Raw genomic sequence first — 22,228 nt, 5'->3', positions numbered from 1 at the left:
CCACTTCTTGAATCAGACTTGACTAGCCAAGGAGCATTTAAGAGCCTCTGTTCCACTAGATGGTGATGTCCACAATGTGTCGGCACCATAGCATCTGGGTGCTTAAGTGAGAGACGTGGGCCTAATGGTCCCCATTTTCTAGGCATACGCATAGGTCTTGATACCTTACATTGTCTCTGAGTTTGAGAGATGAGGATGTGTTACTGGTGGGATTATGTTAGGAAGCACATTCCACTTCTCTTTACTCTCCTAGATGATACTCAGCATCGTGTGTGTGTGTGTGTGTGTGTGTAATATTTTTGTCTAAGTTATTGATCTGTGTCTATGGTCTTCTCTTTTTAAAAGAAAGCTATAAATTCAGTTGAATGGATATTACCGAGAACTGTTCTGGACACTGCTGTGTCCTAGGGGGAGGGAACCTGAATGCAGTGATAAATAAAATCATCTTTGAGTAATTCTGTGTTTAGCAGGAGAGAGAGGAAGAGAAAAGCATGGGGAGAAAACAAAACATAGTGTAAGGGTCATTTAAAATTTGATTTAAACTATGTAATATGTTTATTAAATACCACCTGTATGTCAGAATATAAGACCAGAGATATAAAGATTTGTAAATGACAGTCCACACCACAGAAGAGCTTACAAGATAAAATATTTACAAGATATAATTCAGAAGAGGTATTGGATGAGAATCCTATGTCTACTGAAAGTAAGCCCTGTGAGGGTAAGGAACTTCTCTGTCTTGTTCCTTAATGCATTTTCTGCATCACAGCAATGCCTGGCACATAGTAGGTACTCAGTAAACACTTCTGTAATAAATAATGAACGATGAGGATATCATCAGAAAGTTTTACATTTAGTCAATAATTTAAGGTTTAATTCCTAGTCAAAATGAGGTCATTTTTAGGAGGCAAATGAAGGGCAATGAACAAACTAATGTTTCAGAAGTTGTCTTTCACCAGATGGCAGAGCATGTCAGGTTTGAGTTTTTTGTGAATTTCTCTGATTGAGTGAATAGTTCTGGATGTCTGTGACTCCTATTCAGTAATAAGAATTACCGGAATGTCCTTCAGTCTTGTATCAGTTGTGGTTCTAGAAGGCTCCCTGATCTAACCCGTCTAAATGGAGATCTCTACAGAGGAATTTAGGTGCTTGGTATGGGTCAAACCCCTAATACTGTCCATTCTTTGAAAGTATCAATAGCCAGTCTACTGGCTGCCATATGCACATGATGCTATTATGTCTTGTTTGGTGAGTGTTCATGCTTTACCTAAGTCTGGAGCTCAACCAGAGTCAGGAACAGGTCATAACCACCTGTAAAATCACCCCAGCCCAGAGGATGCCTGCATAAAACGACAACCTTACATACACCACTGTGTATAAAGATAGCTTAAGATTAACACCAGCCTCTCATTGGAGAGTATAAGAGTACAGTCCTGTTTCTGTTCCCCCACTCCTAAACCAGATTGAAAGTAGCTTCAGTCCCAAAGCACTCAGAGAGCCTCAACTGCTGGCAAGGCCAGGTTAGAGCGCTGTCCCAGCCAGTTTGGATGGCCTGTTGACCTTGGCAAAGCTGAGCAGGGACCAGTGCCCTATGCCAGGCACAGAGGAACCAGGGTCGCATGCCACCCATGCCCAAACGTCTCTCTCTCTGACATTTCCAAGGACATGAGCCAACTTTTTCCCTGGGTTTCATCTCCTATTTGTAGGGATACAAAAGAACACTGAACCTTCCAGTTAATAACAATGCCCCTCCCCCATCTCGCCCTTCCTGGAGAGGATCACAGTTCTGTTGACGATTATAATGCATTTTCTGTCTCCCAGCAATCCACATAGTCATTAATTTCTGCTGCTGACGTCAGGAAAGAGGATTATGTGTGTGTCTGAAACTGTTCCCAAAGTGCTCATTAGTCATAGATAATTGAAAAACTGGTAGGGAAAGATTTGGTGTAATAGTAGCCCCCGCCTGTGAAGAGGGACTTCAACCACCAGATAATTGTAGGCTCCAGCTTTTGACCGCTCACACTGTATCTGCCCGTCTGAATAGGAATTCAGTGGACATGAGCCCACAAACCCTCAGAGTGATTACTTTTTTATACCCCAACATGAGAGTGTGTTGATAGGGACGGAAGCCAGCCAAATCAAGAAAAGAAGTGAACTGTCCTTGGACCTCTCCTGCCTTCAGGCTGACGAGCAGGGTTTGGAAAAAGTGCCCAGGATACTCCTTAACTTCATTTTGCTTTTATTTTAACTTTAAGCTTGTTTGCTTTGATCACAAAAGAAATGTAAGGTCATGGTAGAGAGGAAGCACAAATCTTAGGGAAAAGTCCTACCCTGGGTCCCAATCCCTGCTATAACAATATTCTGCATACTTTTCTAGGATTTTTCTGGAAGTAGACATGCTTGTATTTTTGTCTACTTTAACAAAATTCACAAATCGGATCACACTCTGAACACTATTCTGTATCTTGACGATTTACCAAATTTATCTTGAACTTCCTTCCAAGTTCATACCTTAATTCTTCCTCATTCATTTTGATGGCTGTGTAGGATGTTTCTGGATACATGTGCCCTAATTTGTTTACCCTGATTTAAGGGGGAAACACCTTTAAAAAATTTACATGAGAAATGTGTGTTCAAGGTAGAAGAGTTTTAGAAAGTATAGGTTGGTAAAAAGAAAAAAAAATAGTAATAATTTCTTCATCCAGAAACAAACAGTTTTCTTTTCTTTTTCCCCCAGGAATGTATTTTTACAAATAGTCCATCTACCCTCTTTGTTGTTGTTCTTTTTTTTTTTTTTTAAAGATTTTATTTATTTGACAGAGAGAGACATAGCGAGAGAGGAAACACAAGCAGGGGGAGTGGGAGAGGGAGAAGCAGGCTTCCCGCTGAGCAGGGAGCCCGAGGTGGGGCTCCATCCCAGGACCCTGGGATCATGACCTGAGCCGAAGGCAGACGCTTAACCATCTGAGCCACCCAGGCGCCCTTTGTTGCTGTTCTTAAAATGAAGTCATACTAGGCATAATGTTTTACAGCCTGCATTTCAGTTGGCTTGATAGTTTTACAGATAAAAACTCTTTCCTATTCTAGCCTTTCTCCACTGTAGGTTTATCTTCTTAAAAAACAAATCTTAGTACTCAAAGCTGTTGGCTGGCAGGGCCTCATGGCCTTAGTTGGGGCTCCTTACCCTGCTGGAGGCCCACACTTCTCTGCTGCTCCCTGGTGCCCCTTTTGCCAACATACTGAATGCCTCAAACACTCTGTGCCCCTTGGGGCTCCCAGCAGTGAACCGCTTTTTGCTCTAATGGCATCCATCTCCCCTGAGCATTCTAGCTCTGAAACCAGCTATCCGCCGCCTATCTTACCAGACTGGGTTCAGATGTCACCTTCATCTGGATTTCCTGCACTCTCCTGGGCCAACTCACTGTCCCTCCTCTGTGCCCTGGGAATACCACGTACATTCCACCTGCCAAGCCCTTGATGAGAGGCCGAGAGCCCTGGTTTGCCCAGACCACTGTGTGAACCTCTTTCACTTACACCCTAGCACCTCAATGTTGCCACCACTGTTCCTGAAATGTTTGTTAAGATGCATGGATGAGTGGTGGAACAAAGGCTAGGAGAGACAGCCAATGCTGAGGCTGTGAGGTTTTGATTAAGTCTGGGAAAATGGATGCTGTGATTAACTTAATTTTATGGTCAAGGAAGAGCCGAAAGGAGGATTAATTCCAGAACAGTTGTCAAGGCGCACTAAAGCTTGTTTCTGACAGCTCCTGTAATCCCTCAGATGCCCCTCTGGCTGATAAACTTAAAGCATGATCTGATGGGGTGATTTCTCAGCGATTCCTGCCTTTTCTAGCACCTTCTCTTACGCCAAGCTGTTTCTGTTTGGTCTTGAAATAAACAAAGCTTCTTCCTGCTTTTGGCCCAGATAGACTATTCCTGAAAGGTGTGGTTCCAGTTCAAAGGAGGATGTGAATCTTTGTGCATGTTTATTTTCATTCCAGGACCACTGGCCTGTGGAGAAGGCCTGGCTGACTGCCCTAAGTTGGGTTCTCTGGCAGCAGATGCTGAGATAGATTTGGGGGTACTACAAGGTAGTTATTAGGGGTTGCCATCTGTGATAGGAAGGGGGAGAGAGGAGGATTGGGCAGAGCGAGGATTAGCGCTGTAATACAGCCCCACGCCCCTTGGCCAGCCCAGAAGAGTGCTCTGGAGTGAGTGGTGCCCATCAGAGTCCTTCTGCTCCCAGTACGCTAAGTCATCGGGTGGGGCTGCCCTGGGACAGGGGTCACCTCGGCACAGTGGCCCAAAGGTGCTGGCAGCTAGCAGCTTTCTGCTGATTTGACCCCCCTTCCTGGGCCGCCAGTCTGTCCTTAATGGGGATGCAGGCGGTGTCTCCATAGCTCCCATACTCCCTATATCCAGGTGACCGCCATGGCCTCACTGCCTGCTTCACAAAACCTCTCCTGTTGCCTGCTTCTGCATCTCCCTTGCCCATTCCTTGATGGAGGTCCTCATCTTTCTCTTACCAAAATCGCTTCACAAGTGTTCTCCCTAACACTTGCTGTCTTCTGCTGCAAGTGCTCCGGAGAGATCTGGAAAAGTGCACAGATGCAGCCACCTCGCACCCTGGCTGTAATGCTTCTCCAGAGGCTCGCAGTGAGCTTCGTGATGGAGTTCGGACGCCTCCACTGGGATGGCAGTGCGTGCCTTGTCCCCCTTCCATCTCCAGCCTTATCTGCTCCTTCCACCTCCAGCTCCTGTTCCTCCTTGCACAGCCCGTTTGGCGTCTCCCGTGTTCCTTGGCTTTTGCTCCAGATGCTGCCTGTGCTGGGAAATCTACCTGCAGTCCTCCAGAAGCCCTTCTCAACTGCTGCCCAGAAGGTGCCCCAGAGTGCCCCATCTTGCTCATCCTCCTCCTGTCCGGAATCTTTTGTTAAGGAAGATTATACCCCTTCTGTTTGTGAAGCTCGGAGATGAAGGTGAAACATTTTTACCTTCCTATAAAAATTAACTCTTTAAGAAAAATCTGAAGGTAGTGAGCATGATTAGCATAATGTTTGTTCTAAAAGTACTTCTTTGGGGGCACCTGGGTGGTTCAGTTGGTTGAGCATCCAGACTTTTGATTTTGGCTGGGGTCCTGATCTCAGGGTCATGGGATCAAGCCCCGCCCATGGGGAGTCTGCTGGAGATTCTCTCTCTCTCTCTCTCCCTCTCTCCCTCCGCCCCTTCCCCCACCCACATGTGCTCGTGCTCTCTAAATAAGTAAATAAAATCTTTAAAAAAGGAAAAGTACTTCACTTTTCTTCATTCACTTAAACATTTTTTTAAATAGATATACTCATATGTAATTTAATGAATAAGAGCACAGGTTTGTGTCCATCACAGTGGAATCCATGGCCTATACTCCAACACTTGTGGGGAATTTACTTTCCCTGTATAAACTGACTTTCCCCATCCATCTGTGCCATGGGGACAGTAGAGTATCCTTCACACGGGGTTATGACAACCAACTGAGAAAATGCATCATATGCCCTTAGCACAGTCCCTCGAACAGCAGTGCTCAGTAAAGACAAACACTGCCTGTTACGTGCTGGATACTGGACGTGGTGCCATACTTGAGATCGTATGTCTCTGGAGACACATTGTCCCCAGCAAAGGGCACCGCTCTCCTTCAGGTTTCTGATGGCTTGGGCATTCAGAGTAGGTGAGAAGTTCTCCTTGCTTTCCACCCCATCATAGGAGCGTCTTGACTTGATCTTCTAGACCAGGGCTATCCCATAGAAATATGAGCCACATACGCAATTTAAAACTTTCCAGAAGCCACATTAAAGTAAAAAGCAATAGGTGAAATTAATGTCAGTGTCTCTTATATAACTTAAAACATCCAAAACATCATCTCAACGTATATTTGATGTAAAAGTTATTAATGAGATATTTTGCATTCATTTTTTGCCATACTTTTTCGTACAAAGTCTTTGACAGCTAATGCGTATTTGCCACTTAGTACATCCCGATGTAGACACTAAATTTTCATTGTAAATATTTAGATTTCTTTTTTTTATTATGTTGGTCACCATACAGTACATCATTAGTTTTTGATATAGATTTCCTCAATTAACATTGAAAATGTAGATTTGCGCACCCAGAGTGGTTTCAGATGTACTTAGAAGCTTTTCAGTAACTGAATTGAGTATCAGTTTTTAAATTGAAATGAATTAAAATGAAATTAAGTGGAAAATTTAGGTCCTTGCATTATTCCAGCCACATTTCAAGTGCTCTGTCTGCACGTGCCGAGTGGCTACCATCTTGGATGGTGAAGCTCCAGAGCACATTGCAGGGGTTTCCGTCTTCTGCTTGCTTTTCTTAGCTAGACTTTTTTCAAATTCAATTATAGAAGAAGCTCATTACCTAAAATGGATAAAAACGGTGTCATGGAGGGGTTTTTTTTGTTTGTTTCTCATTAGAGGAGGTTGGTGAGCCACTCACCTTCTGCTTCCCTCAACCCCCACCCTCCCCTCCACCCCCAGAAGTCCTGAAACACCTCAGCCTACCCCTGGAGCTCCATGGAACAATTAACAAGTGGTAGGCATCTTAGTGCTGAGCAAACTGCTGACTACACGTTCAGAATCTTAGAATCTTGGAGCTCAGAGGGGCCTGAGCATATATGTGGGTCCACCCCCCTCCTTGCAATGCAGAAATACTTATTAGATATTTCTTGGCAGGGGGAAGGGAAGGACTCAGCCTCTGCTAAACACCTGAGAACAGATGGATTTCTTCATTGTATTCTGACTTTCATGGCTCTCTGTGTCCTGATCTCATCTCCCTAACTAGGTTGGGTGCAAGGACTGCCTTTTACAGCACCACAGCGCCCACACAAAGCAAGACAATCAATAAATTCTTAACTGAAGGCCTGACTGACTGCAGGAATTCAAGGTCACTTGAAATATCAGGGTCGCGGCATTGCACAACTCCAAAGAACACCATTCAGATTGTTTTCTGTGGTTGTGCAAATAGCAGCCTTGTAAAAGTTTGCAAGGTTTAGACTGGGTTCTCTTGTCCAACGGAGAAAAACTTTCAAGACATTTTATATCAGAACAAAATAATCCCCTCCCTTATCCTCTGACAGGAAGCAACTACACAAGTAAATGTTCTCAGCTTCCTTAGGAATATATGTTAATCAGGGACCGGGTGTGTGTGTGTGTGTGTGTGTGTGTGTGTGTGTAAGGTATGCTGGTAGAGCTGCTGCGTGTGAGGAACACTTTAACCATTTTAACCTCGTCTTCAAGAGGCCACTGTGTTTATATCTTTTGGAATTTCCCGTGAATGGAATCTTTCTCCAATTTGAAAGGTGCTTTAGAGCTCTTGATTTTGTAAAGGACCGCAGAGCGTGACGCATAGGAACCAAGGACATGCACCTAAGTCACCAAATGAGCAAAAGGACTGTTGATGGGTGCATGGTTTTTATCTTCATGATGTTGACAAAAGGCAGAAGAGAGGGGAGGGAGTGGAGAGGTTCTCTTAAGAAAACCCTATGTTCGCTTTTGTGTTTTTCAAACTGACAGGTGTTTGTTTTTCCTCCTGTCTACCCAGGAAACCAAGTGCTGCCTCCTGGAGCCTCTCTTGGACATGGGCTCACACCAGAGGCAGCGAAGGACCTTGGCCTTCCTGCTGGAATTGCCGTAGCAGCTTCACTTATTGATGCCCACGCGGGAGGCCTAGGTAACCGCTCACTCCGGGTCCGTGAGCAACACTGGGTTCAAGTGGAATAGTCCTCAGAACCAAACGCACTCCTTTCCTGTTTTTAAAGCAGGGATCAAGGGTTGGTGGTTCAAGATATAGAAACAAAAAGCCCTTTTACAATTAGGCATTTGGATAGAATTATAGAACTTTTTATCAAATGTGGACTTTAATTTTATTAATTTCTCCATACAGAATAGCAGGGGAAGAAATGATCTGAATCAATATCTGGACGGTTCTTTGGTTTACTGAAAATTTGAAAAAGATATGTTAACTTCCAGCTAGCATGTATGGTGGTGGTGTATTTACTTTTATGTTTTTTTCTGAAGGTACTCCAAAACCCTGACGAGACTAATTGATTTATTTTCATAATTTTGGCTTCTATCCTATATCCAATTACTTTGAGTGTAGTCTTGATTTCATCTCCTAAATAACTCTCACATCTGGCATTCAAATGTCTTCATTATTTCAAAGACCCATTGAACACTAACCGTGTCCTAGAGGTGGTGCTTGGGGGTTTTGAATTTAAAACCAAAGCAAAAACCAAGGTATCTCTTCCATCAATTTTAATAGGCGGACAGTGAGACAAGGTTACAGTCAAGTGTGATGACTCTCTTCTCCTCTACATCCTTAGTGCTTGCTTGCTTGCTTGCTTGCTTTTTTTCTTTCTTTTCTTTCTTTCTTTCTTTCTTTCTTTCTTTCTTTTCCTTCCTTCCTTCCTTCCTTTTTTTGGGGGGGGGATTTCAGATTCTCAATATCTCTCACTTCCACTATAGCCATATTTTTTTTTCCTAGCCCTTCTTTCTAACAATCTTTTTGTCGTTAATGATGGTTAAGACTTCATACGATCAATGTAGTTGGTCATGACCATTGGATTTTTCAGAATAGATTTGACTGAAGTAGAAAACATCAGAGTGCATGTCACAGAGTAAGAGTAAACACTGTTTTTATGGAACATACGTTTATATTTTGTGTGTAGTGCATGTGCATACTGGCCCATGATGAAAATGAATTTACTATGGATCATAGTCAAAGAAACTTTGAAATGTATCCTGTTCCATACTTTGTATCAGAGGTTAGAGGTGTCATTCAGGTACTTATACTGACTTGTGCTCCCAGAATTCAGTTTGTGTAAACACATGTGTATTTCTATTCCCAGACTGATGATCGGTCCTCTACTTCTCTCTCTAGCTAACTTCTACTCTAACTTGAAGATTCGTGGCAGATGCTTTGTTCTCTGCATAGCCTTCCATGGAGCACTCAGATTTATTGTAAAAATCTCTAAGTTGTACTTGTTTCAACACTTTTATCTACCCTAGTGGAGAAATGATCTACATTGGGTTGTAATGACTGATTTATCTGCTTGTCTTTTCTAATGGACTTTGAGCTCCTTGAGGGCATTATATTATTAATTTTGTGTCACCTGTGCCGAGCCCTGGATCAGGTTCCTGTGGGTCCTTGATAAATTATTAAATGGAATACAGTCACATTAAGGCAAGAATAAGGTGAAATGGCTTTCACCTGGAGAGTGGAAGTTCATGGTTCCTTAAGCAACAGGTTAATAAGCAGTATCTGGTTCTTCTACGTAGTTCACGGACTTCCAGAGCAGGGTAGTGTGCTCATCAGTCCACGAATATGTCTGACTTGTTCATCTTTATGTGTTCAGGATCTAACACAATGCCTGAGAAGTTGTAAACAGCCAGTAACACATGTGGGTTGGTTGACTGGTAGATAATACTGAGTTATAGGCAAGGGTGTTTCTCTCCCTTTTCAATGTCAGCAGTGTGTGCTTTTGATTAGAATGGCATGATTTTGGTTTCAGAGAGCAGGCACAGAAAGAACTTGTGGTCTAGATAGATAGGGTGTTTTCCTGTACCCTCATAATCCTGACATCCTGTACCACGTTTGATGCCAGGGAATCTTTCTCCATCATGCTTTTTCAATGCTTATGCTTTTTCAATTTGTTTCACCCATCCACTTCCACCCAGGTGCCGAGCACTGGGCTTGGACCACTGCACACTGAAAGACGGACTGTACCTGCGGGGGCTCCTGGTTCAGTTTCCCAGACCTCCCGAAGGGACGAACCAGAGCACCCTTTTTCACTTCTGGCGAGCACTTGCTGTGCCCTATACGGCACCTGCTATGTCTAGATACTCAGAAGGTGTTGGTTGAATTGTACTGGGAGGAATACAGGCTATTACAGGACCGCCCCCCCGCCCCTTTTCCTAAATCAGAGACGTTCAGTGATAGGAATTTTACCCCTCGAAGCTTTGGCTGAGGCTTTTTATTCTTTTTAATGCTCATCGGTTAGTGAGTTTCCCTTGTATTTTCCACAAGGAAGTTCTTTATGTGGAAAGGTAGAATAAGGGCTTTGGATTCTTTAAGGGCTAAGCGTAGGGGCCAGTGGTGTCTGGGAAGGCACAGGAAGGGGCTTCTCCAGCAACTGAGAGATAGTCAAGATGGTAACTTTGACCAAGTTTTATCCTTTGTGTACTTTCTGATACTTCCTCCTCTCCCCTTTCAACCAATTCAGGGTTAAGGTATCTGGGAAGGAGAGGAAGGCCTGCCTTGCTTCTCACCCTGCCTGTGCCCTCCGCAACCCCGAAGGTCTTAGAAAGATCATCCACCATCCAGCCGCATGGTCACTAAAGATATGTACCAAGTGCTTGCAATCCTGCCAGTTACTGGTCTAGGCACTGAGGGGTTATGGCAGTGAACAGAGCCGACAAAGCCCCACTCCTTCTGGAGAGAAAATTCTGGTGGTTCTTTCCTGGCTTGCATGTTCGTTGCTTTATAATACTGGTTGGAGACAACTGTTGTTGTGATATTATAAATAAGGGCTCTGAACATGGAGTCTGAAGATCTGGGTGTAAATTCTTACTCTCTCCACCTGTGTACGTTGGGCCACATATCCTACCTCTTCGCTCCTGTGTTTCCTCTTCTGCATTAAGAGAGAGCAATGCCTCCCCCCCCCACCCCCCTTGCCAGGTTGTTAAGAGAGCCGATGATGTGAGTAGGTAAAGCAGCCAACGTAGTAGCTGGCCTATGGTAGGCACGTTATTATGAGGCATCTCTCTTTGGTTTTCTCACTCTGGAATCACAATGCCTGACACAAAGAGCTTTTACATTGGAAGTTCTCTGAGTTACTATTATAGTAAGAAGTGTACTAGGAGAGCTGTCTTCTTTTTGGATAGGCAGTTGGAGAAGAACCTCAGGCTTCTGGACTCTGTCTGCCTTCCCCGAATGTGCCCTAATTCTCCTTGCTGGGCACTTGGTGACAGAATGCAGGATTCACTGCTTTAGATTCTGTATAGGTGGAGGTCAGAAGCAATCTCAAGAAATGGGTAGATGAACTCCATGCTAAGAAGTTGCTGAATGTCAGGTTAAGAACCCAGCTTTGGAGGTCAGAATTGGAGGCCATGCAAGCCTCCTGCAAACAGGCCCTGACAGTTATGGCCCCTTCAAGTGCTGACCTAGCATGACCTACCTTGGACCCTACATTCTGACTGATAGGAGGGGTCAGCACTCTGCTTTGGAGAAATCTCCCTGGGCTCTCATTCTCAAGGGAGCCTGGGACAGGAGGATAAAGATCAAAGAGGCAAGTAAAATTAACCCATGCTTTTTCCAGTTTGGAAAAAGAGGAGGAAGGACTTTGTGGGAATAAAAATCAAAGATTAAAGAACATTTTGTTCTTAAGGTGCTGGTTAGTAAGTTCTCCAACAGACAGCCAGAAGATAGGAGTAGCTTTGTTTGCTCTTTGTGGGGCTGGTTCTGGCCAGAGCTCCTGCTGCTGATATTTTTCTAGCTTATAAAAATAGTATTAACTTTGTTCCAGGTCTGTTCTTGGCTCCAGCACCCCAACTGTCCTGAAAGGCAGTAACAACCCGATTTCTGTCTCAGGCTCCCTTCTCTTGGTTGTTCTAAATTTATCAAACTCCTGATTATCCCTCAAATCTTGACTCCAGTGCCACCTCCTCTGGGAGCCTTCCCTGACTCCCTCGAGCTGACTTAAGCAATCCTTCCTCTGTTCCTGTGTATCTTGGACTTGCTTTCCTTTTACTCTACATGTCACCAGTCTTGCAGGTGCATCATGGTCTCAATTATTAGTTGTCAGCTCTTTGAGAGAAAGTACTGTGTCATTTCATCCTTCTATCCCGGCAGCCTGCACAGGGCTTTGCACGTGGAAGACCCTTAACACATGCATGTTTAGTGACTGAGTGAATGAAAGGAATGAGTGCATCCCCTCCATGAGGGACGGATGCTACAACTGAGAGAGGCAATTATCCCTACACAGTAAGCTGTGCCTGGCTCGGTTCTTCATGAAGCCAAAGAGTTGGGTTTGGGCACTCCCTGATCCACTCCTGGATGTCTGGAAATGGGTGTCCTTTGTGTCCCATCATGTTAGCAGGTGTTGGCTAAGAGCAAACTTTGTGCCTAGGTTTAGCATTGCTCTTTGCTTCCAGATACTGGATTCTTTGCCAAGTGTTGAATTAGTTTAAATTGTTTATCTGTGTTGCAGAGTCAAACCAAAAGGAGGATATTTGAATTCCTCCCTCTCTCCTTCCCTCCCTTCCTTTCTTCCATTCTTGACTTTTCTCAGTAGCAGAAGAATTGGTTTAACCAGTATGATAAAAAGAGCTTCTGGTCCATGCCCTCCTATAGCAAAACATAGTTTATTCCAGTGAGCAGTAAAATTTGTCAGCTACCTATCTTGCCACAATCAGTGGTCTAGAAGCAGTGCTGATTCTCAGCACAACTTTATACATCCTATTATTTTGTTCCCATTTATCAAATGAAACAATGAGGCTCACAAAGGTTACCTGACTTGCCCAAAGCCACACAGTTAATAGGTGTTAAATCATTTAAATCCATGCCTTCTGATTCCATAGCTCACATCCTAATTACTGTGCTATATGGAATGGCATATCTATTAAAATGGGATCCAGTCTACTCTTGAATTTGACTCTTAAAAATATTTTAGCAAGTAACAAATAGTAACAAAAGGATTTCAGTAAATATCTATTGATGACCAACTACTAGTTGTTGGGAGTATCAGGTGAATATGAGAGAGAATTGGACTTCTGGGAATTTCTGGTCTAGTAGAGAAAATAAACGTTCAGTAAACAATGACAATTATATGTACCAAGTTGGAGAGCTTCAGAAAAATATAGAGTATGCCCCAAATTGGGACTTGAAGAATTATAAAAGGATCTCTAGAGGACGTGGTGTCTGGTGATGTAAGCACAACATTTCTTGCCCCATTATGGTTTCTTGGTAAAGCAGAACTTATTTACTGTTTGTAACTTTTTAGCTTCAGTTAGGCTTTATTCTTTTTTTTTTCAAAGATTTGATTTATTTATTTGACAGATAGAGACACAGTGAGAGAGGGAACACAAGCAGGGGGAGTGGGAGAGGGAGAAGCAGGCTTCCCGCGGAGCAGGGAGCCCGATGCGGGGCTCGATCCCAGGACCCTGGGATCACGACCCAAGCCGAAGGCAGACGCTTAACGACTGAGCCACCCAGGTGCCCCCCAGTTACGCTTTATTCTTAATAATCATACCAGCAATGACTGCATCAGCATCATTAATAAAAACAAGCATTAGGGCGCCTGGGTGGCTCAGTTGGTTGAGCGACTGCCTTCGGCTCAGGTCATGGTCCTGGAGTCCCGGGATCAAGTCCCGCATCGGGCTCCCTGCTCGGCAGGAAGCCTGCTTCTCCTCTGCCCCTCCCCCCTCTCATGTGCTCTCTCTCTCTCTCTCATTCTCTCTCTCAAATAAATAAATAAAATCTTTAAAAAACAAACAAACAAACAAGCTTTAGAACCACCACTCTTATTGGCACCTCCGCTATTAGGACCATTCTTCCTTGCTCTCTCTTGCCAAGTGCTCTGCCTGACCCTTTATCTGCTTTATCTCTTGTCCCTCATAAGAATCCTACTCCGTAGAGGTTATTTCCTGTCTTATACATGAAGAAATTGAAGGCCAGAAGCAGAATACTTCCGTAATCACATAATTCGTGTCATGGCAACATCTGAGCTTGCGTTTGACTCCAAAGCTCACCTTCCGTTTCTCTAGACCAGTGGTTCTCAACCAGGGCTGATTTTAACCCCACCCCCACCCTAGGGGCACTGGGCCGTGTCTGGAGAGAGTCTTCGGTTGTCAGACTGGTGTGTGGTGGGTAGAGGCCAGGGATGCTACCAAACATCCTACAGCACTCAAGGCTGACCCACAGCAAAGAATGACCCAGCCTTTCATGTCAGTAGGGCTGAAGATGAGAGGCCTGCTATAGACCCAAATGCCCTCGCTGGTAATATTTCTCTGCACCAATTTATTTTTGTGGAAGCCAAAAAGCAGGCCAAAATAAGGGTTTTGCTCATAGATTAGTACTTTATCAACACGTATTTTGTGTAGTTAACTCTTAGGTGAAAATAGCTGGGAGGTAAGAACACAAAAGTGAGAGCGAAGAGTGGAGGGACAAGAGGATTCCTCCCCCATCTGTCTCACTGAGAGGCAGGCCTCACCAGACCTCCTGTCCTCCTGTCTGCACATCACGTACCTTCTGCCCCCTTGCCTTTTTTCCTCCTGCTGTTTGCTCTGTTTGGGGTGGCCTGTCCTCATCACCTGGACAGCCCTACTCAGGTGTCAGCACTCAGTCTAAATGTGACTTCCCCCAAAGTTGACCCCGCTCTTAGAAAAAAGTGAATCCCTCCCCATCTGCAACACTTTGCCTCTACTTCAGTGTTCCCCCCCAAATCACGCTCACCTTTGTATGCCCATCATCCAGCGTAGAACCCAGAGTCTGTCCTCAGTAAATCAGTGAGTTGATTAACATAATAACCATGAGAGGATTTTGAAAGATCAAAAATAAAGATTGCTAAATGTGAGTGGGGGAGCCTTTAAAAACCCATAGATTCCTAGGCCCTACCCCCCTACCCATAGATTCCGAGCCTGACCATCAGGTGGGACCTGGGAAGTGGGTTATGCAGCGGAAGGGTCCCTGGGTGCCCAGAGGGGTCAGCCTGCGGGACGAGTTGGCGCTGGGCACACAGGGTCAGCAGCAGGAGTGACGTGCAACTGCCAAGTAGACAAATCAGACCAAACCAGAGCCGTGTGGAGGAGCCAGGCCCGGGCTCAGGCCAGGAGCTAGGCAGGAGGGAGCATATCCAATGGGAAAGGGAAGGTGGATCCAGAGAGGCAGGCGGTCTGTAAGAAATGGAGGGGAAAGACGAGCAGATAAAGCCATGCTGGGGAATCGGGAAGGAGAACCGCGGTGTCAGTGCCTGAGCAGATAGAGCAAGGGCAGCTCCGGGAGTTCCTGGATGTGACTCAGAGAGGGGGAGGAGGAATTTGGTAATGTGAGTTCCGAGTTTATTGTTTTAAGTTGAGGTTTGGGTTAATGAGAACCACTGCTGCCTGGGACCTTAGCAGCTGCAGGAGCCCTAGTGAGGGGCGGAGGGGGAGCTTTGGGTTTCCTGTCCCCAGGCCCCAAGGCTCTCTTGGAGTGCTGGGTTTCTCTGGGCTGGGAAGCCCTGGCCTCAGCTGGGAGATCAGTCTGTCTGTGATCAGAAAGTGGGGAGGATGGTGGGGCCTCGGGGCCATGGCCAGCTCTCCCTGTCCCACCCCCCTTGTGCCCCTGCTCGGAAACGGTAACTTCTTCTGTGTGACATACCTGCTGCTGTGGATCATGAGTGGTCATAGGCTTCGAACTGAAAGGTTACTTAGAGATTTTCTATCTCAGATTTTTCACTTTGCAGATGAGAAAGCCGAGGCCCAGAAAACCGGTGAGTCATCCAAGGTCAGTCCAGCAAGTTACTGTCAGAGTTGAAGTTAGAAACTGGGCCTCCTCATTCATCTGTCAGTGCCTCTTCCCCTGTTAGGCTGCACTGTCTCCAAATTAGGAAAAGGGAATGATTCCACGTGTCGGGGGCTCTTACTAGACCAGGAGAAGAATGGGGTATGCACACGGTTTGTGTGCGTGCGTGTGTGCATACAGACATAGACAATTATATATGCATCACATGTATACGTACATGCTTGTGTATGTGTGTGTGTGTGTACATCCACGCGCACACGTGTGTGTGTATTGTATGTGTGTGTAGATGTTACTCCATTTTACACATTCTGTCCCACTGAATGCCACAGTCAGTATTATGGCGGGCTGTTAAGTAAGTAAACCCGTTGTCCTCAGCCGTGTATGAACAAGCTGCTTTGTTTGGCTGTCACAACCTGCCCTAAGTCTCCATCAAAAGCTGGTAATAATAAAAACACCTGGTATTCAGTTTCCTTGTGACGAGCCCAAAGTAGTTATTTTTATTTCACCTACCACTTAATAAACACCTACTCTGTGCCAAGTGTTGGGCTTGCCACTTTAACAGCACCATCGGCTCCCAGCCTCACTGTGAGCTACCCCTGTTTTCTGATTTTAGCGTAAGGAAATCAAAGTGCAATAACTTCCTCCAGGGGACATTTTAATAAATGATGAAGTTGGGTTGTAGGTCCAAGGCTTTCTGACTCGGCGGCCTGTGAGCTTTGTCCTGCCCGCCCTGGCGTCCTTATATTAGCCTGTGCTTACAGGGACATAGGTATCTGTAACAAAAGACAGAGCTTCTGTGTAACATTCGGCTGGGCCGCTGTGTTTCTGGATCCACTCTGTGGTTGAGAAAGCTGAGGCCCAGAATGGGGACGTGACTTAGTAATGAATACTTAAAGCAGCACAGGTTTCCAGGACTATCAGCCGTGGGGAATAAGACCAGGCTTACTCGACCGGCCTTGCCATTTTTTGACTGCATCCTGGGGAGATCAGTAATATTAAAGAGGGTGTTAATTTTGTTAACTTTGTTGACTAATGTCAAAACTAATCTCATCTGTGGGGTAACTTGCCATTTTGAAACGACCACCTGGTATTTTTGCCTCCTTTACTCATTGAGCAAACGGTCATCCTGGAAGTGAAGGGATTTGCCTAAGGTTACAGGATCAGAGACTCAGCCCTGATCTGTGGGTTTCTTCCTGTGACTTCACATTGGCTTTGGTGCAGCCTTTGCATCAAACAAGGGAGCAAGTACTACTTAGTAAATGGAGCAGAATGTCTTGACCCAACAAGAGTGCCTATGCCCAGAGCCCCCAACTGTAAGCAGATCTCTACCAGCTCATTATCTGGTTGTCAGAAATTTCCATTTGTTCTCCCATGTATTAATAGATGACTGAAAAGATGAGTTGCTGTTTTCCTTTGCTGAGCTTGGGAACAAAAACAACACACACAAGAGCCCAGCCCCAGGTTTGGACACTGCCAACCACCTGTTAGGAGGACGTCCCATTCTGAGTTCTAAGGTAGAAGACCGCTGGAAAAGTGTTTGTTTGGGGGCCCAGTGTCTAATACTGCACTCACGTCACTGGTGACAAGAGTAGGCTTACCCCAAAGGCCCACTGTTTTTCATGGCACAGGAACTGAACACCTGGCGCTTCACGTCCATATAACATTTCGGAGCGCCAGTGTTTACTTTAGGACTTGCACATCAGCAGCTGTTGGTGGGAAAATGCTCATCTCCAGCTAGCACCCCTCAGTGGCAGCCTCCCATCTGAGCTGCTGCTTGCTTCCTTATCATGGGCCCACAGGCCTGGCTACTTTCCTCCTTCCAGTTTTCTCTTGGCCATGCATTCATAGAAGTCAGTAGAAAGAGTAAAGAGAAATAATTTTTGATTTCCCCACACTGGGGATCTTGAGGATTGCCTCATGGCACCCCGCAGCCAGTGTAGATGTCTGGAAAAACGAAGAAGGAAACTTCCTTGAAATATAGAAAAATTGCACTAGTCTCCATTTACATTACTCAACAGCATGCCCCCCCGCCCAGCTTTACATAACCTTAGCCTTTATCATGCTCTGGACTGTGACTCTGATGTAAGAATTTGGCTTCTGAAGGGACGCCTGCGTGGGGCAGTCCGTTAAGCGTCTGACTCTTGGTTTCGGCTGAGGTCATGATCTCGGGGTTGTGAGATCGAGCCCCACGTTGGGTTCCATGTTCAGTGTGGACTCTGCTTGAGATTCTCTCTCCCTCTCCCTCTGTTCCTACCACTCATGCTCACTCTTTCTCTCTAAAATAAATAGATAAATCTTAAAAAAGAAAAAAAAGAATTTGGCTTCTGAAGACAATGCAAATGAAAGATCTGGAGGTAACCTAGCATAGTAGTTAAGAACACATGACTGATTCAAATCCTGGTGCCACTTGTTGTATGTGTGACCTTGGGAAGCCACCTGACGTGCTGTGCCTCACTTTCCCCATCTGTGGAATGGAAACAATAATAGTACCTACCTCACAGAGTTGTTTCAGGAGTAAATGGGCTCATACCGGCAAAGCACTTAGAGCAATGTGTAGCAGTTCTGTGTATATTTAGCTATGATTGATGTGATCGCAACATATTTACAGGGTGAATGATAGCAGTGAGCAAGGAAATTCAAAGATTGATTCGTTTATTTAACACATATGTGATATCTTCCTATTATGTGTCAGGTATCATTTATAGGTATGTTGGATATAGTGGTGAACAAAGACAAGTTCCTATTCTCCTAGAGCTTTTATCTGCTGGAGGACTTTCTCAAGCCCCATATAAACGTATATGTGCATATTTTATGTGTTGCAAGCATATCTGTGCACACACGTGTTCATATACATGTGCATGTTTTTGTTCCATATCTACGCACACATGTGTATTGTGCATGTGTATGTGTGTGCACATGTTCATAAGTGTGCCTATGTATGTGTGTGTTTGCATATATGTATTTATGCGTGTACAAATGTTCATGTGTATGCATGCGTCTGCTTATATGTGTGTGTACTTTGTACGTGAGTATGTATGTGTTTGTGTGTGTGTGTGCGTGTGTGTGTATATCAGGCACTGCCAAGTGTTATGAAGAAAAGGTTTATATAGAGCGATGGAAAGTATCAGGAGTTGCTAGTTTAGTCCAGAGTGGTGACCTTGGGGAAACAGACCTCAATATAGTGAGGGAACATTTCATGGCATAAGAAAGAAGGTAGAGATGCATTCAATTGGCAAATCTATCTTAGGCCCATGCTTGGCCTCAGATACTGCCCTGGGCGTGGGCAATACCAGGGTGCCGATGACTCAGTCCTTTCTCCGGAGGGGTCCAGCAGCTGGTGGGGAGACAGAGGCCATGCAGCACTGTGTGGACCCTGGAGTTCCCAGCTTTTCCGCTTATTAGCAAGTTACTTCACTGCTCTGTGTCTCAGACTTCTCTTCTATGAGTGGGTATCATGATGGTGCCTCCTTGGGTGGTTGTATAGATGCATTCTCCTGACACATGGTGAGTGCTCATCCACTGTTAGCTCTTCCACTGAGCTCGTTATAAAAGTCCTGGAATTCCAAGCCAAGGAGTTTGGATGCTGAAATTAAGTTGGATCAACTCTATCCATTCAAATAGCTTCCTCAGCACTGACAGTCATTTGAAACCATGTCAAGTGTCCTACAGCAAGTGTTTGCCTTTGGGAGTACAGCTGTGGTTTTTAATACCAATGGATGATAGTCCAAAAGAACAATATGACCAGCAAGAAAGATACCGTCTCATGTTAAGCTTAGAGCAAAAGCTCACTTCAATAGAATTAAGCAGGTATGTATTTTGCCAGGCTCTGGGGATTCAGAAATAACCCACTCCCTGCCAGGACTTTGCACTCCACCTTTGCAACTTCTCTTAACCCAACCTGCAGCATCGTAGCTGGAAGGGAAACTTGATTCCCTATCTCTGACTTCTACATCTCCAGATGATTATTCCCTCATCCACCAGGTCCAAGGCCAGGCAGTGCTCCTTTTCACCGTCTCATACCTCCTCTGATATCCACCACTGTCTTTTGTGCAAGGAATTTTATCTCTACCCTTTTCTCTTCACTGTGTTATCTCTTCTCTGGCTTCAGATCCAGAGAATGTGCAGAGTTTGCATGTGTTCACTGAAGTCTGAACTGGTGGAAATTCTCCCAGAGCCCTAAGGAGTTCTGTGCCCATACTTCGAAATGTTCCATCCTCATTCTCTCAGTGACAAGACAAACATTCGCACACCACTTCTCAGTTCCCATTTTAGTTAGCAAATACTGTTTACTGGAGATAGAGAATGGAAAATAGATGGAGAAGTGACATGAAAGAATGGGTTCTTTCAATTATTTCCAATCGTTCATAATAAATTAAATTCGTAATGCAATTAATAAAAAAAGTATTTTAATTTAAACAGAATGATTTGTAGATGTTTTTAAAAACTATCTGTCTTCTGTCTTTATTTACTTTTCAAGCGTGAGTATGCAGTCACCCCAGGAACTAGTTAGAATGCAGATTTCCCCACAGCCAGCACCATGACCAACCAAGTCTGCTCAGCAGGTGCCCCTGGGGATTGTATCCTCCCATGAGCCTGATCAGCTTTACCACTGGTTACTTAAAAGACAGCATGAGGGGCAGCCTAAACTCTAGTTGGTCACTGTCGAAAGTTGTCTGTGTATAATGCGGGAGGAGCAAAATTAAACCCAGGTTAACGGAAAGAGTATGTTTTAAAATTTTTGTTTCAAAAGCAGAGCAATGAAGAGCTCTTGGGTCTGGTACACTTCTCACAAGCGACGCACTACCTAAATGTTCACCGAGGCAGTACGTGGTATGGACGCAACGCAAGCTTGCATCCGTGTACTTTCTTGCCCTGCCATATAAAGCCAAAGATGAGACTTAACCTAGGCTCAGGCAGCAAGTCTGATGGAATTTTGAGAACCTTGGTCTGTCCGACTCCAGGTCTTACCATCATAGAGCTTTACCCAAGCCTGTGTTAACTGAATTAGCTATAGATAATATTTTTAAAAAAATTTTCAAAACAGAAAACATGGAAAATCTTTGCATCAAATGCAAAGGTCTAGGGAAAGCCTCGGCTCTTATATTTTGTGTAAGTAGTGTGGCTTGAGTCGTTGATGCGTATTGCTGCAAGCCCCTGGGCTCACTTTAGCTCCGGGAATTAAGGTGTACCAACCTGTGGCTCCCCCACTGTGAAGCCCTGAGGGGGGCCTCCTCCACCAGGATCAATAATAGGGGCGAAAACTGTACACACCTTCTAGATTCAGGCATCTCACAGCTGAAAGTTGTAAAGAAAAACCCACACAACTCAACTCTGTGAAATGTATTAAGTATGCCCGAATAATGTGGCTCTTGTTCATTCGTTGTCTGCATTACTGTGGTGTGACATGATTGCCCAGCCTAATGCATGTGGCCTGCCCGTGATTCCCCTGTGCCTGTCCATCATTACAGGTAACACACAGTAACACTGAAATGGTTGAAGACATGGTTGCATTACTCTCTGCCCCTACTTAGACGGTGAGCTTCTTGTGGGCAATGCAGTCTGGTCCTATTCATCTTTGTAACTTCAGACCCCGGCATTTAACTCAGTAAATGAATGATTATGTACAGTAGTTAATGGGTTTGTTTATTAACAACATGCTAAGCACTATTCTAGTTACCGTGGTGAAGACAGTGATTTAACAAGATGGAGATAGCATGTGGACCAGGTTGTACAGGGATTTGAAAAAGGGGGATGTCTCAGTAGAAATAGTAAGGCAGGGGAAGGACAAAGATGCTGGTATTCATTGGATGACCTCAGTGTGACAGAAACGTGTGCTGGATCGTCTCCATGTGTAATCTTGACGTCAACTCCCACAGCTTGCTCCAGGTCATACAACCAGTAATGATAACCCCCTGAGTATCAGCTACCATGCTTCTTCAGGGAAGTGGGAGGTGTCAGCTTTAAAAATAAAACAGCCAGTTATCTGACTAGCGGAATGAGTTTTATTCGGGAATAGCAGAGGAGTTGCAATATGGGACAAGGTAACTATGGCGAACCATTGACAAGTCTGGAGAACAAAGGAGAGGAGCTCGTGTTTGTAGCAGGAAGGAGGCAATTGGGGAGGGTTGTTTTGAACAAAAGTTCACTGGAGAAGAACAAGAGTTTGAGGTGTGGTGGTTCCTCAGTGACTATAAGCGGAGGCTAGTGTGTTGTTGCTGGGGCAGGGAGGGATCTTCTTCCTTTTTCTTACAAGCGGGAGATGGAATTCCTATGTGAAAAATGGCTTCCCTTGCAAGATAATTCTTATCTTCCGTCTTTCTGCTGGTGATGCCAGCCTCAGTGAGTAGCACGTGTGTGAGAGCTCCCCCCCGCAGGGCTGCCCAACTCCATTTTTAATGGCATTTCTTTTACTTTCACAGAGGGGTAGCTTTGAACTGAACATAAGACAATAGGTATTTTCTCCACTAGAAGCGAAGAAATGTTGACTCTTCTGAATGGAGAATGTAACATAAGTGAAGGCACAGGGGCTTGGGAAATGATGAGCTTTTCGGTTTGGCCAAAATCTCTGATGTCTCTAAGGGATTCCTGTAATATGGGGCTATCAACATCAAGTAAGTGGGCATGATCAGCAGTCCTCGAGCGCCATTTTGAGAAGTTAGTCCTCCTCCCTCTTCCCCCA

General features: G+C 44.8%; 1 protein-coding gene across 18 annotated transcripts in view; it reads left to right on the top strand.

Annotated features, from left to right (window-relative positions):
* The window catches only part of FGGY (FGGY carbohydrate kinase domain containing), a 395,846-nt gene that overhangs the window by 178,565 nt on the left and 195,053 nt on the right, over positions 1-22,228 (top strand). For 11 of the 18 annotated variants that reach the window (XM_045897577.3, XM_045897575.3, XM_045897574.3 and 8 more), the window contains 2 exons: positions 4,755-4,979; positions 7,591-7,719. The exons of 1 other annotated variant lie outside the window; for it this stretch is intronic. In XM_045897577.3, coding sequence (XP_045753533.1) covers positions 4,755-4,979; positions 7,591-7,719 — 354 coding nt within the window. Of the gene's footprint in view, positions 1-4,754; positions 4,980-7,590; positions 7,720-14,959; positions 15,092-15,194; positions 15,532-22,228 lie in introns of those variants that run through there. 6 more of the 18 variants (XM_045897581.3, XM_064589060.1, XM_045897576.3 and 3 more) reach the window with 4 other exon arrangements.

Source organism: Mirounga angustirostris, unplaced genomic scaffold (genome assembly GCF_029215605.1).
Source record: "Mirounga angustirostris isolate CCGP_5_RB_7025 unplaced genomic scaffold, mMirAng1.0.hap1 SCAF_4, whole genome shotgun sequence".
NCBI lineage: Eukaryota > Metazoa > Chordata > Mammalia > Carnivora > Phocidae > Mirounga > Mirounga angustirostris.
The sequence above is the reverse complement of the archived record's forward strand: the minus strand, read 5'-3'. Positions and strand labels throughout refer to the sequence as shown.